The following is a 14,394-nucleotide window of genomic DNA, read 5'->3' on the forward strand; positions in this document are numbered from 1 at the left end:
AACATCCTCTGGTGATTAGGACGCTGTCTGAAGTTTCTCCCGGACACTGCACGTTGCCTGTTAAGCAGGGCTGGTTCTGCGTGTGCCACAGTGTGTGTGGACAGTTATCTACTACAGATTGGGGAAAACCAACATTTATAAGAAATCTAAAGACAAAAGACAAAAAAACCCTATAAGTAAACGTCTCCACTTTTTGTATTTATTTCAAATCTAAGTGTTTTGAAAATCAAAAACTGGTTATAAACTTAAACACACTTGTAAGTTGCATCTCAATAGACATGTTACACTTTAAGCCATATCCTTTTTTCCAAAGAATTATGAGTACTGTAGTTTGTTAATGGGTTTTTTTTTGGGGGGGGGGTTGAAACTGTGAGGGGTAAAACTACAGTGTCCAGAGTTCTTTGATGAGAGGAACGGGCTTCAAATATATAGCAATTACACAGCCCTAGTCTTGCTTCCATGTAGAGTGAGATAGGAGGAAGCAGCCAGCATCTAGTATTACTACTATAATCATTCTCATTTATGGAAACCACACTTGACTCCTTTTTCCTCTTCTGCAGTTGCAATTCTGGTGTAAAAGAAAGGTCTCTGCTTTCTGAGTAAGCTGCTACATAGCTTCTTGCTTTCCACTCTCAAGCCCCAAGTTTTAAATTGTTAGCAAGATCAACAATGTAGTAGAGGAAGACTCCTATTGGGTTTACATTTGCTCGTGGCTAGTTGAAGTCCCTTGGCAGCTTAGTGGGGAGCTGAGATGGGTGAACGATGCAAGAAGCAGATAATGGAGATCTATCTAAACCTTACGCCTTAGGCCCCACACTGGTGTTGGTTCATCTTGTAAACAAGCTTCCGTTCTTTCTGTAGAAGTTGAGAAACAACTTGCCCTTCACAAGATTACAATGCATCTAAATAATGGCAGCTGATGGATTTACTTTTAACAAAAATTTATTTGGTTAAAAAAGGTAAACGCAACAAAGTAAATCCATCAGCCACCATATTCCGATCAGATCTTAGACCTGTTATCATCCTCAGAGAATGAGTTTCTGGAATGTAAATGCCTCATCTGTGGTAAATTTCGGCAAGCCCTGCCCGTGAGCTCTTCCTGCCTGAAAACCGTGTCATACGTCTAGTCAAAGAGCCAAATAGGAGGCATTAACATGGTAACAGCTGGAAAGCTGACAAGGAAGTGCTAATTACTATGAGTAATAGACGATATGAAATATGAAAGAGGATATTAAAATCCTGCAACGCTTTTGGGAAGAGGAACTCTGCAAACATTGAGCAATCCCTAGCACTAGTATTATTCAGAAAAACCTTTATTGGGGTGCCCAAACTTTTTTTAAAGAGGGCCAGATTTGATGAAGTGAACATGCGTGAGGACCAACCAAAATTGTTGAGCTTTTTTTAGGATTTAACCCCAATATAGTTGATTGAGCCCCTGAAACGGACTTTGGACATCCCTGCTTTAAATCCTTTTTAGGATAGGGACTCACTCTATTTCGCTTCGTGCTTAATTTTAGATGCCAGATTTGTTTGCTTTTATTAATTCCTTGTGAAATTCATTCCTTGTGAAAGACTTAAAATTAAGGGCTGGTTCAAATCGGTGCTATTTTTCTAGAAAAAAAGGTGCTGGAACTCACCACGAACCTCTCCCTTGTTCTCTTAGAATGGCAATGGCGCCCACCTGAGAGGTGCCACAATAGAGTTCCAGCAAGTTCTGGCGGGAAAAAAGCCCTGGCTCAAATGTGTTTTGAAGCCTTGGGAACATCAGCTTTATTCCTGCAGGAGGCAAAAGTTCATGTTTTTTGTCTCTCTGTTTAAACAGGGGAGATCTGTTGTCCATCACTGGGCAGAAGAAATGCACCATTTTCAAATCTTTTAGCAAAGTGGGGGGACCCACGAAAGATTTTTTTAAAAAAGTGATGCAGTACAATGCAAAATAAAGCTGCTCAATGTCAAAAATGTCACACAGGTGTTACTAGCCATCAGAGATGTACCTAAGAGACCAGAGTTATTGGGGTGAGATCGCAGCACCCAAAATGGCTGCCATGCTCTCGCACGAAGAATTGGATGTTAGCAATGTACATATCTGCAGAACAAAATCTGGAGGATTTTCAATTATTTTAACTATTTCTTTACTGAGTTAATATTCCTTGTAATCCACTTCAAAGTTTTATTACAATCTCTCTCTCCCTCTCTCTCTCTCTCTCTCTCTCTCTCTCTCTCTCTCTGTGTGTGTGTGTGTGTGTGTGTACTATGCAAGTTAAACACAAGTGTATGTCGTGATCTGTGCACAAATATTCTAAATAAATGGGTGGCATCGTCACTTGACAGCCAGTCAACTTCGAAGGGACGGCAGAGAATAAAAGTCTCAGTGCAGACCACCTGACTTTCTCACTTCCTTAACCAGGTGATTGATTAAAGTAGATTAGTGCCAGGACTGAGCAAGCTACTTTGGCTCGTGCAAGAGGCTTGTGCTAGCCCAATGGAAAAATTTGCTTTCCATTTCACCCACCCAGGGCACTTCTGAACAGACTCCCAAATGCCACTTAGGCTACAGTCCTGTACACAGGACTATAGATGGCGTCTTTCACTGCAGATAATAGCAGTGTGTGTGTGTGTGTGTGTGTGTGTTACATATATTCAGGGATCAACAGGCTTCCTCTTTCAATACTAAAATGGTGCATGACAAAAATCATGTTACGTCATATGAATGGTTTTAAAGATAATTTGAAATGAATGTATGAAATTATTTTTTGGAAAGAAGTTTAGAACTTTTTTTTTTAAAGTAACTCTTCAACTGATCTGATAAAAGCAAGCCTAAATGTAATACAACTGTTAACAATGTTTTGTTATATAGTTTTTAAAAGTGAAGGCCTGAAGACGCAACCAAGCAGTCCTACTGAATTACTCATCTTGAACTAGGCTATGGAAACCACAAATAATTCAGCAATGCGATATTTCTTACTCCTCATCCAAATGATTGACTGTTCATTTTTCAGTTTGTGTATGAGAAAATGTGCATGGCTTTCATTTGCGCAGCGTGATGCTCGTTTTAACTGCAGCAGTATATCATGCATGTTTTAAGTCAAGTAATGAGGTCCAACGGCAGCTATAGAAGGTTTTCGATTGGTGGCTCATTTATTACATTTTTATGTTGCCTTTCTTCCAGGGAACTCAAGGTAACATACACAGGGTCATTGCTGTAACATTTTTCCCTCTTCTTATACAGAAATAAATAAATGACAGTAAGAATCTATTGGTACAATAGTTCACAGTATGCCTTTTTACTGTAGTGAGGGAAAGGTGAGGTACATTTCAAAGGATTCTCCCCTCTTTGCATTCTATGCCCATGAAGGAAATTAGCCATCACAGCTGTCCAAATTTTAGCCCATATTTTCATAAAGTCACTTTGGTTTCAAGGCCTCCCACATTGCTGCTGTCTGCCCTTGTGCTGCCGAGTCTCCGGAGTAGCTGAGACAATCTGCATGCCACATGCCAATACCTCGTAAGTCGCGTTTTTTCACGTAGGCTGCCTTCAGAGAAATGCTCCTGGGATCGTCAAACCACACTTGGTGGAAAGCGCCCTGTGCGTCCTGCAAATGCGTCAAACAGAGAAAAGATGTTAACATGCTTTCCCTGTGTTCTTTCCAAACCAGCCTCACAGCTTTAGGTGTTTGTGAGCACAGGAGAAATCCAAGGAACTAGGGCAGGCTTCCTCAGCCTCGGCTTTCCAGATGCTTTTGGCCTACAACGCCCATGATCCCTAGCTAGCAGGACCAGTAGTCAGGGATGATGGGAATTGTAGTCTCAAAACATCTGGAGGGCCGAGGTTGAGGAAGCCTGAACTAGGACTATACACACACTGGCCAGTTAAATAGATCTGGTATCTTCTGAAAATTATTCTGCAGATAGCTGATGGGAAAGAGTTGGCAAGTTTTCTTCTGTCATTACAATTTTCGGCTCCTTGCCAGATGTATGGGGCTCTGAAAGCCTCCTCTGAGGGCCTTCTGGCGGTTCCCTCACTGTGAGAAGTGATGTTACAGGGCACCAGGCAGAAGGTCTTCTCAGCAGTGGCGCCCGCCCTATGGAACGCCCTTCCTTCAGATGTCAAGGAGATAAAGTATCACACAACTTTTAGAAGACATCTGAAGGCAGCCCTGTATTGGGAGGTTTCAAATGCTTGATATGTGTTCTTTATTATGTTTTTTAGATATGCTGCAATCCGCCTGGGGAAACCCAGCCAGACGGGCGGGGTATAAATGATAACATTATTATAATTAAACTTGCTTGATAGCAAAAGTAAAATCAATATGGTGCTACTGGGAAGCTAATCCCCTTCAATACAGACTTGGTTACAGGGACTGATGCAACTAGCTAAAAGAGAAATTTTTAAGAAATAATTGCTGAAAACTGGAAAAAAGAAACTGTGCCAACAAAAAAGGAATGGCAAGACAAACCATTAGAGTATATTGAACTGGCTAGATTAACAGAGGCAGTTAGAGATCACACTAGACAAGAGTTTCAAAAAGCATGGGGAAAATGCAGAGAATACTTCACAAAACAGTGCCCTAAAATACATACCTGGATTTGTTTCTATTAATGTCTTCAGGAGACTTTGTGGATATTTATATAATTAGGAAAATCTTAATAATTATTCATAAAGTAAACAGTTTATAAGAAGTAAATAAAGAGGCCAGATACAGGATAAAGGAAGTCTTTTATTTGGTTGTTTGTATTGTTGAATGTTATGCTCACTGTATGTTAAGTTCATGTTTAATGAGGGTGGATTTGTGTATTGGGGGTTTGTGTTATGTTGTAAATAAAATTCCAATAAAAATTAAATAAAAAAATAAACAGATTACTTTCCGTCCACCTTTCCTCCTCCTTTGGTTAAATTATTGCTGTTGTGCATTTATCATTTTCTCTCTTCTCCAATTATTACAGAAAGCTGATAGACCACCATGAGATTACCAGAATTTTGTGTGTTGGAACTAGGAATGTACGAGGTGGCTTCTTGCCAGGAGGGATTAAATCCTGAATGAACAGGTGCACTGCTGTAACTTTCTTCTTTATATATAGAATAATAAATAAATGGTTTAAAAAATATATAAAGGAATTTTATACAACTTGCCTTGTATTCCACATATGGAGCTTTCTGTTCCTTATCCCACAGGATCCCAGACAAGGATCTGGGAACTATCTGCTTCATTATTGCTTTGTAGGGCACTTGGTGTCCCGCAGGATCACTGCATGGAGCCCCTCGGAAGGGGATTTTTGCAACGGAACAAACATGGTCCTGAAGAAACACAACTTGTGTCATGCAAGTGTACTAAAGCACAAGAAGCGCTATGTAGATCACGTGCATATGTTTTAATTCCTTGTCCACACATGAGTCTACTACCCCATTAAAATCTCTCAGAAATAAGATATCTCCTGTTTAACAAGCTCTCCATTTTCTTAACAAAATTCTGCTTAAGTACACCACACAGCAACCACGGTGCGCAAATTTATAGAATTGGGCGGAGGTAAAACGCAGGCTGTTACAACAGTTTTGACTCAGTGTAGAATCCGTGCCCACAAAAACAAACTTTATAAACCACAGTGAGCAAAACATAGTTAGAAATTAGCAGTCTTTCTCTTACCTTAGATAAACCTCGGCAGGTATAATCATAGCCATACCATGGAACACCCATCACAAGCTTTTTGGGATTAATGCCGATGCGAATATAATTGTCATAGCCTAATTTAATATAAAATTTAACATTTACCTGCCTGCTTTTTTATTCTTACTTCCACGCCTGCAGCTATGTTTGTAGCATTAACAAATCAAAAGCTGTTGAGAAACATATTCAAGATACAACTAGCCCTCCGAGTCTTTTTCACATGCAGCTAGCTACCTTTGAAGAGTGCTGTGTGATTCCATTTTCCATGTGATTTATGTCTTACTCTTATCAAGAAGGCACCTTAATATGAGAACAGATGTTGACAGATTTTAAGGTGGCTACATTTCCTTTAGAACCAAGATCCACAACTGGGATTTCTACTACTGTAGCTGCTTAAAGATGTGCATTGCAACTCTCTCAAACATGGTTTTAATGTATCGCTTCCAAGCAATATACAGATTTATTTGAAGTTCCACAATTTACATAATTTATTCTAATTAAGGTTCTTAGGGTTGCTAAGCCTACTGCCAATGTCCAGTAGACTTTCATAGTGCATAAACTGAGGCTAACTCTTACCAGCTAAGGTTTGGTTGTACGGAGCATTAGCTCCTAGTATGCAACGTGACCACATCTGACTCTGTTCATCATAAGACATCACAAACACGAAATCACAGGAATTAGCTATCCCAGTATAGTTGTATACTCTTTTGTATATGCATTCTGGACACCAGGGTACATCAAAAGTTACCTGTGGAGGAAAGAGAACTGCACGTTTGTCACTAAACACTCATTATTTGTAGAAACAATTGTTATTGCATATGTTATTGCAGCAACAACACACACACAAACACACCCTATAACATGGGTAGGCAAACTAAGGCTTGGGGGCCGGATCCGGCCCAATCGCCTTCTAAATCCGGCCTGCAGACAGTCCGGGAATCAGTGTGTTTTTACATGAGTAGAATGTGCCCTTTTATTTAAAATGCATCTCCGGGTTATTTGCGGGACCTGCCTAGTGTTTTTACATGAGTAGAATGTGTGCTTTCTCTGGGTTAGTTGTGGGGCATAGGAATTCATTCATCCCCCCAAAAAAACAAGTTGTCTGGCCCCCCACAAGGTCTGAGGGACAGTGGATCAGCCCCCTGCTCAAAAGGTTTGCTGACCCCTGCCCAATAACATTGCATTAAAAATTACAATCGAAAAAATGTTTCCACCTCAACTGCAGCGTTATCAGAATATATATATATATATATATATATATATGCCTATTATTTTTTCCAAATTATAACAAGGGAGTGTCATTAGAGCTGATTTTTATGCTGTTTCCTCGGGTGTATGTCCTACTGTATTCAATGGGGCACACACCCAGGTAAGTGTGGGATTCCAGCCTAAATTTCAAGACTAGCTTGCCAATTTTCTCCATTAGTGCAGCCACCCACAATTTGAGCAGCCAGCTCTTCACACTTTGCATAGATTTCGGTTTTCCCACAGCCTAGCTGAACACATATATGTTGTGAATTCAGTGCTTTTTTTCTGGGGGGTACACAGGGGTACGCATACCCCTAAACATTTTGTGAATCTAAGTTTGGCCTCCCTGAGGGGCAGTATTTCAATATGAGTAGGAAAATGAGAGTACCCCTAAACATATTTTTTTAAAGAAAAAAAAGCACTGGCTATCCGTTACAGAATAGGTGTTCACAGAAGGCCAGAAAGCTGGCACAGATACTCTAAAAGGGCGCAACAGTGCTCTCAGATGGGATTGTGGCTTAAGTGGATAAAGGGTTGGTTAGTTGGTTTTAGGTTACAGTGGTACCTCGGGTTAAGAACTTAATTCATTCTGGAGGTCCATTCTTAACCTGAAACTGTTCTTAACCTGAGGTACCACTTTAGCTAATGGGGCCTCCTGCTGCTGCCACCACACCGCCGATGCGCGATTTCTGTTCTTATCCTGAAGCAAAGTTCTTAACCCGAGGTACTATTTCTGGATTAGCAGAGTCTGTAACCTGAAGCGTCTGTAACCTGAAGCGTCTGTAACCTGAGGTACCACTGTATTTGTTTTTGACAAACAGTGAACCTGTGGGGGACGACGACGTATTTTTAGGACCCAGACTATTCTTGGGACTGTAATTAGTTTTAAATTGTTTTTACTATTATTAAGATCCCAGGATGGGTTACAACAATTTAAAATACCTTATAGTGAAGAAGTGTAATAAATAGAAATGCCAACCAACATAATCATCTGCTACTTTAGGAACATAAGAAGAGACTATGAAGGACTTGCTCACAAATTTATTGGCAGCTGCACAAACTATAGCTAGAAAGTGGAAGGGGCAAGCAGAATATAAAATGGAAAAATGATATAAAGAGGTGTGGGATATAGCTATTAATGATAAATTAACATGTAAGATGGGGAATATGCAGGAGAAATGACTTTGAGGAGATAAGGAAGGTGTTTGTAGGATTTGTACTGTAGAATTTTGCAGTTCTTCATAGTTTTAGAGTTCTACACCTATATTCAGGAACAAAATTTGTGCTCACAATGGGAAATGCCAGCAGGAGCCTTGAATCCCATCCACTGGAGTGAAACACTTCATCATGTGATATGTAAACAACCTGTAAGAGGAATCTGCTTTATTTTTACCTGTGATCCTGGAATTTCTTTGTGAAATGCTTCTGTCATTTCTTCAACCAAAGCTGTCAATGCATAATATTTGGCCGAATACTTTTTAACCTGTTGCTCAATGTCTATATTGATTCCATCCATGTACTGCCTTTTGGCCAGGGCCACCTGATGGTTTATCCAGGCTGTCCTGGCAGCAGGGTTAACAATTTTCTTCAGAGGTATGTCTCCTAAAGAACAAATGGCAATTAGTTGTCAAAGTTTTGTATCACTAGATGATATATATATATTTGGCCTATTGTTTTTATTGATTCTCCAATTTTTTAAAAAAACAAATTTTCACCAAATTAATACAAATGTAAATACAAATTTCACTAGATGAGATGTTTATATAAACAGTTGCATTCTGGGTCATTGCACACATCAGCGGGACACGAACTCCCGTTACGCCATCTTCCAGGTCTAAAAATGGCGCATGGTTGCATGTGCTTTGAGCACATGCAAAATGGTTGTTCCCTATATATAAAAATACCACCAGCATCTTAAATATGTTTACTCAGAAGTCTATCACATGACTTTAGGATTAGAGTTTGAACCACTTATTTCATTACTGTCTATACCTATAGACTTTGAATCTCCTTTTGGGGGCGGGGAGATAAGATTTTTAAAATGGTTGGAAATAAAGTAAACACATTGGTCTTGTTACAGCTCTAATGAAGGGCAGTTAGTCAGTCGCAATAATTAGTGGCCCCAAATGGGGATGCAGAGGCGACAGCTGCATACAGCCAACTCAATAAAGTCAATTTGTGATACAGATGCAGATGCAGGTGTGTATTATTATTATTTTACAATAATTTTTATTAGTTTTCAATTACAGCTATGCAATGATAGTCTCATTATAACAATGCCAAATTATAATACAATTACTAATCCCAATCATTATATAATTTAGGTGGCCTTCTGCATGCTAGAATTGATGGTTTGATGACTTACTTTGTTTCTGTGTTCCAAAATCTTATTCATCTCAATTACCTTTCAGTAAAAAAAAATCCCTTATGCAACAACTGCAATATTAATGATAGCCATTCGTCTTCACACATTTAAAGGGTTTATAAAACTATAGGTGAAGCATTCAAACTACATCCCTATTCCTCCTGTGTGTGACAATTATTCTGTCCGTGGTGTTCCTTCCTGTCCTTGTAAAATGTTATGTCTATCTTTTTCCAGCCATTGCTGCTCTCCATCAGGCCTTGGGCGAAGCTAATGTCAGATGTGTATCTGCTGCTACAGTGGCTGAATACACAAGCTGATTTTGTTGAATCAGGGAGAGGATGTTTTGCCATATGCCTTTGGGGATTTCCACACCAAGATGGGTGGCGGCAGTTGAACAGCATTCCTGGGAAAGGCTACCTGAAGAACGTCTATGAAATCAGTGGAACTTGTTTAGGTGGGTGAGCAAAGAACGCAGCAGATTCTACATGCATCTAAAGCTGTGAACCTTCAAAAGAGAGATTCCCCAAAAGCAATGCAATGCAGACTATTTTCTTTCTTTTATAGCAGAGGCATCTTAACGTAGACTAGAGATTATTAGCCAGTTCTAGGTCTCTCGGGTAGTTTCAGCTGGTGGAACAACTCACTTTCACACACTACAGAGAAACTGTGATGAGAATCACAGTTGTTATGTGATTCTCATATAGGGTCATATTAAGGTCTGCCATCATACGTGCACTTAATGGAAGTAAACTTCATTGACCTACAAGGGACATATACTTCAGAAAGCATCGATTCCAAGTCTGCACAAAAATGTTCTTATTACCCTGCTCAGAAGATACCTTTTAAAACTACTCTGGATCCTTTCGAATGAGCATAGCACATGAGCTCAGGGTCATATTTTCCAAAAACCGCCACTGTCGTAATTTGCGACCAGTCATAGAGCTTCCAAGTCTTCCCGCCGACATCAAATACAAAGACCTGCAGAGGCACAGCAAAGTAGATAGCTCTTTCTCACTCCTCAACAGCTGGAGATGTTAACTCTCTTCATGAGCTCTATTATTTGTTTAATGTCTCAAATGCCAAGCACACTCTTGCAGTTGAACAATAAAGTGTTGCGTTGCGAATTCATAAAAAGTAGAGTGCCCAACAGATTGTGGATCCAGCAGTACACTGCCGCCCAAAAATATATGTTCAATTTGTTTCCTTTGGTCGCTACATGCCTCCTACTACAAGGCAACTCTTTTTCTACTGTTTTGATACAGAATGCACTGTCACTCAGTTTTGTACAAGGGGAAACCCCAACTTACACATAAGCCCTCCTGAGTCCTAGAGGCATCCTCACCCGACATCCCAGGACAGGATTTCTATGTTTGTGCTTCTGTGCCTTTGTGTCGGGGCGGGGGGATAACAGAGGAAGCTTCTCCTGATATGGAGGTGCGAAAGTTGGTATTTATCACGATAAGTTCCTTCTCTGTGGGGAGGAAGGGGAGTCTGTATGGGATGTTACCCCCCCATATTGGCAGGGAATGAAAAATTTTAGAGGGTACATCTGGTGGGCAGGGCACAGCCCTCACCAGTTCAGTTAATGCTTAAGCAAGTAAGTCAAATAAACAACAGAACAGGAAGGGAAAAACATAACTTGTTAAGGGAAAGTAACTTAAGAGATCCCACAATGTCTCCCTTCTCCTCTTCCCCTTCTACCTCATCTGAGGAAAGCTTGTCTTCTTTCCTTTCTGAACAGATGGAGGTATTGGTGTGGTATGGGAGTTGCCCCGGGTGCAAAATTGTTGCGGGGGGGGGGGCAAAATTTCAACATCCGGTGCTGCCTCAATACAGCTGCATGCTTCCGTTGCTGGGCTCTGTTGAAAATGGCTTCTCCATGCGAACCAGGGAGTGGCCTCTCCAGACAACAGAACGACTCCTCTTTCTCTGCGGCTGCAATTTCCTGGATGACATGGACACCGTGAAGCCATTGAATGTGTGCATGCGTACTCCAACCGTTTCCCTCCCTCCCATGCGGGCCCCATGCGCTGGCAACCCACGATACACCACTAGATGGAGGGAGTGGGTGCAGGCCTGGAAATCGAGAATGGAGTGGTGGTGACAGCTTAAGGCACTCTCCGAGTTGGCTGCCTTCAGAGGGGAGAGTGTCCTATATTCCCTGGAAGCCCCTCTGCCAGAGCTCCTTCCTCCCCTGCTCAGTAAAATCGGAGCTACCCTTTGAGGAAGAAAACACAGCAGGCCGAGTAGCCTTAAAACAGGTGGGCAGCGTAGGAGGTGACTTTGCAACCGCCTGCTAGATTTCTCCATTTTGTTGTTAGGGATTGGCTGGTCCACATATGATATGATAATCTTTATTGTCATTGTCCCATACAAAACAACAAAATTGAAAAAATCTACATCAGACATGATGTGCCCTTTAATCCTATTCATTGCAAAATAACAATAATAATAAATTTTACCCCCACATGGTTCCCATAAGGGACCTTGTTCCTGCACACCTCGAACTCTCTGCTTTCAGAGATGGGGTTGCAGAGCACGGGGTTTTCGCAGGGGCATGTGCCTGAGCCCAACCACAGGCGGAGGAGAAGGGCAGCCAGCAGGTGTGTTTCTCTACCGCCTAGCAACCTCCCCATGCCACAGTCTCACTTCCACAACCCCTCCCCCCACCGGAATCAAGATTCTTTGTTGGTGTGTACAGAACTCCCCTCCCCCTTCCTCATTTTCATCCTACGGGAAGTGGGACAAGTCAAATCATTCTGTCTCAGGTGCCAGAGAGTCAATGTAGACTTCCAAAGGATGAGAGTGATAATTCCATAGTCCTTTAGACATTCTTTTCCATCATATTTATTTAAATAACTTAAAAACACCCACCATTTTAAGGCTCTGATCCTCTGCATACTATATACAGCTGAACTAGTCGGGACTTATTTCTATTTTCAAAGGATCAGGCTGAAAGAGAATTTGGGGCTGTTGACCGTTTCTTGCAAGGGAGTTTGAATCTTCATCTGCAGCACACATTTAAAACACTTAAATAGTCATGAGGTGGTTTTGGGTGGGAGGGGAGGGGGTTTCATTGGTACCTATAGACTATGCCTGCAATATCCACCTAACCCCTCTATAAAGGAACAGGGTCAAGGAAGCGCGTAAAACCAACAAGGACCCACACGGCCACCTAGTACCCACTGCTTCCCTGGTCAGCAGGTCCCCTTATTATAAGGGAAAGGTGGCGACCCTAGACTAGCCATCCTTTTGCACAATATTCGGGACTGGTAAACGCTGCTTGCAAATGCAGCGGTTGAAATGCACCAACTGGACACTTTCAGTCTGCAGCTGGTTTAAATGGGATTTCAGCAAAAGAAGCACCCCACAGAAAACACACTGTGTGGCTCAGTCCTAGCAAACAGCACTATGTTCCGTGAGATAAGCGGGCCCAGGATTGCAGCCTGAATTTCCAGCAACAGTAAATTTAGTAACATTGCTCCGCTGGTTCCTTTTCTAACCCAAAGCCCAACCCTATCAAATCAAGACACTACGTGCTGTTGTCCTTGAGCCCTCAGAAGAAAATTCCTGGTCAAACTGGGGACTAGGCCTTGCACATGGCTATCGGATCTGTCGGTGTGGGAACAATTCCTCTGCTGATTCTTAACAAGGAAAGAAGTTCTAGGCCAGGGGGTGTCCAGAAAAAGGGGTGTGCATGCTGGGGTTACTCAGTGATGGCCACCTTAAGTCTGTGGGCTCCCCCTAGTGCTAGTCAGTGTCTCAGACCGGGTTTGTAGATGGAGATGGTTATCATTTCCCTCAGTCAGCTGCCCCTGCCAGTGTTTGCAGATTGAGGGGGATTTTGGCAGAAGGAGGAAGGCAGCATTTTACAGTATTAGTGAAGGGGGGACTTTTTCAACAAAGAGGAAGCAGCCTAATTTCACAAGGTTTGAGAGAGCTGCACCTCCTAGCCCTCTGTATTTGGTATCCCTAAATACATCAACCAACAGAACCCCCCCCATCCATTTCCTTTTTACCTTTTGTTAAGGAAGCATTTGACATCTAAGATTGAAAGTGAGACTCAAGTCCTTAATTTTGCAGCTGCAAAGCATCAATTCTGCGTGCTCCTTGGCGTGCAAGTTTGAAAAGCCAGCTCTATCCAAAAAAATTATTTAAAAAAACAGATCTGCCTCCACTGTGGAAATGTAATATACTATTTCATAAAACAAAATACAAAATAAGGGGTGGCTATGTTGCAGTCAATCTGTTCTTGAAATACTTTGGTACCTCGGGTTAAGTACTTAATTTGTTCCGGAGGTCTGTACTTAACCTGAAACTGTTCTTAACCTGAAGCACCACTTTAGCTAATGGGGCCTCCTGCTGCTGCCACGCCGCTGGAGCACAATTTCTGTTCTCATCCTGAAGCAAAGTTGTTAACCTGAAGCACTATTTCTGGGTTAGTGGAGTCTCTAACCTGAAGCGTATGTACCACTGTACAGTGTTTTATTAAATGTCGCAACGGGTAGAAAATTATTATTATTAAGGAGAACTGTGTGACAAAGGCCCCCTTGGGCTCATGTAACCTGTTTCATGGTTCTTAAGACCCTTGGCCCATATTTTGTTCCATTCAGTAGAGTATCTTACCCTCAAACACTTTTTTCCTCTGGACAGATGGCCTTTTCCACTGTTGATGATAGCAAAGCTGAGATATATATCTACCTTATCAACAGGTTATAAAGTTACATGTAGCTAGGGACTGACATCCCGTCTGTCCATATTATGTAGTCCCAAGGGGAACTAGATAAGCCTGGAGGGCTGTATTTTGACCCTGGGCCAGAGGTCCCCTCACCGCTGCTTTAAGGTATCATAAGACTTTTCATTGTTTTTGCTACAGTAGAATAATAGGCTACCCGCTCTGGTAAGATGTAAATATCCCTGGGGAAGGGCTGTTCACTCTGTAGTACACTGGGCATGCATCAAAGGGTCCCAGGTCCAATCCTATCTCCAGGATTGGGAAATGCATCTCTCTAAAAATCTGTAGGGCTATTGCTAGACTGAGCAATGGTCCGAGTGACTTGGTGTAATACACCCAGTGCTGGATTTACGTATAAGCTAAACAAGCTATAGCTTAGGGCC

The 14,394-nt window shown here is 41.6% G+C and overlaps 1 protein-coding gene across 6 annotated transcripts; it reads right to left on the reverse strand.

Moving 5' to 3' along the window:
• Window positions 1-3,114: 3,114 nt before the first annotated feature.
• On the reverse strand, window positions 3,115-12,515 carry LOC309371506 (di-N-acetylchitobiase-like). 6 transcript variants are annotated; one of them, XM_081914266.1, is made up of 7 exons: window positions 11,739-11,942; window positions 10,116-10,254; window positions 8,305-8,513; window positions 6,240-6,411; window positions 5,643-5,740; window positions 5,132-5,296; window positions 3,115-3,593 (listed from the first exon to the last, which is right to left on the reverse strand). In XM_081914266.1, exons 1-7 carry the CDS (start codon window positions 11,910-11,912, stop codon window positions 3,405-3,407), a joined length of 1,146 nt encoding a protein of 381 aa, XP_081770392.1. In that variant the 5' UTR covers window positions 11,913-11,942; the 3' UTR covers window positions 3,115-3,404. The 6 variants fall into 6 exon arrangements, with proteins under 6 accessions (XP_081770392.1, XP_081770391.1, XP_081770390.1 ...); XM_081914265.1 differs by lacking the exon at window positions 5,132-5,296 and having other exon boundaries at window positions 11,739-11,944; XM_081914264.1 differs by lacking the exon at window positions 3,115-3,593 and having other exon boundaries at window positions 3,940-5,296; window positions 6,240-6,300; window positions 11,739-12,515.
• Window positions 12,516-14,394: the final 1,879 nt, after the last annotated feature.

This window comes from Podarcis melisellensis (assembly GCF_964234715.1).
Source record: "Podarcis melisellensis genome assembly, chromosome: 6".
In the NCBI taxonomy this organism is placed as follows: Eukaryota; Metazoa; Chordata; class Lepidosauria; order Squamata; family Lacertidae; genus Podarcis; species Podarcis melisellensis.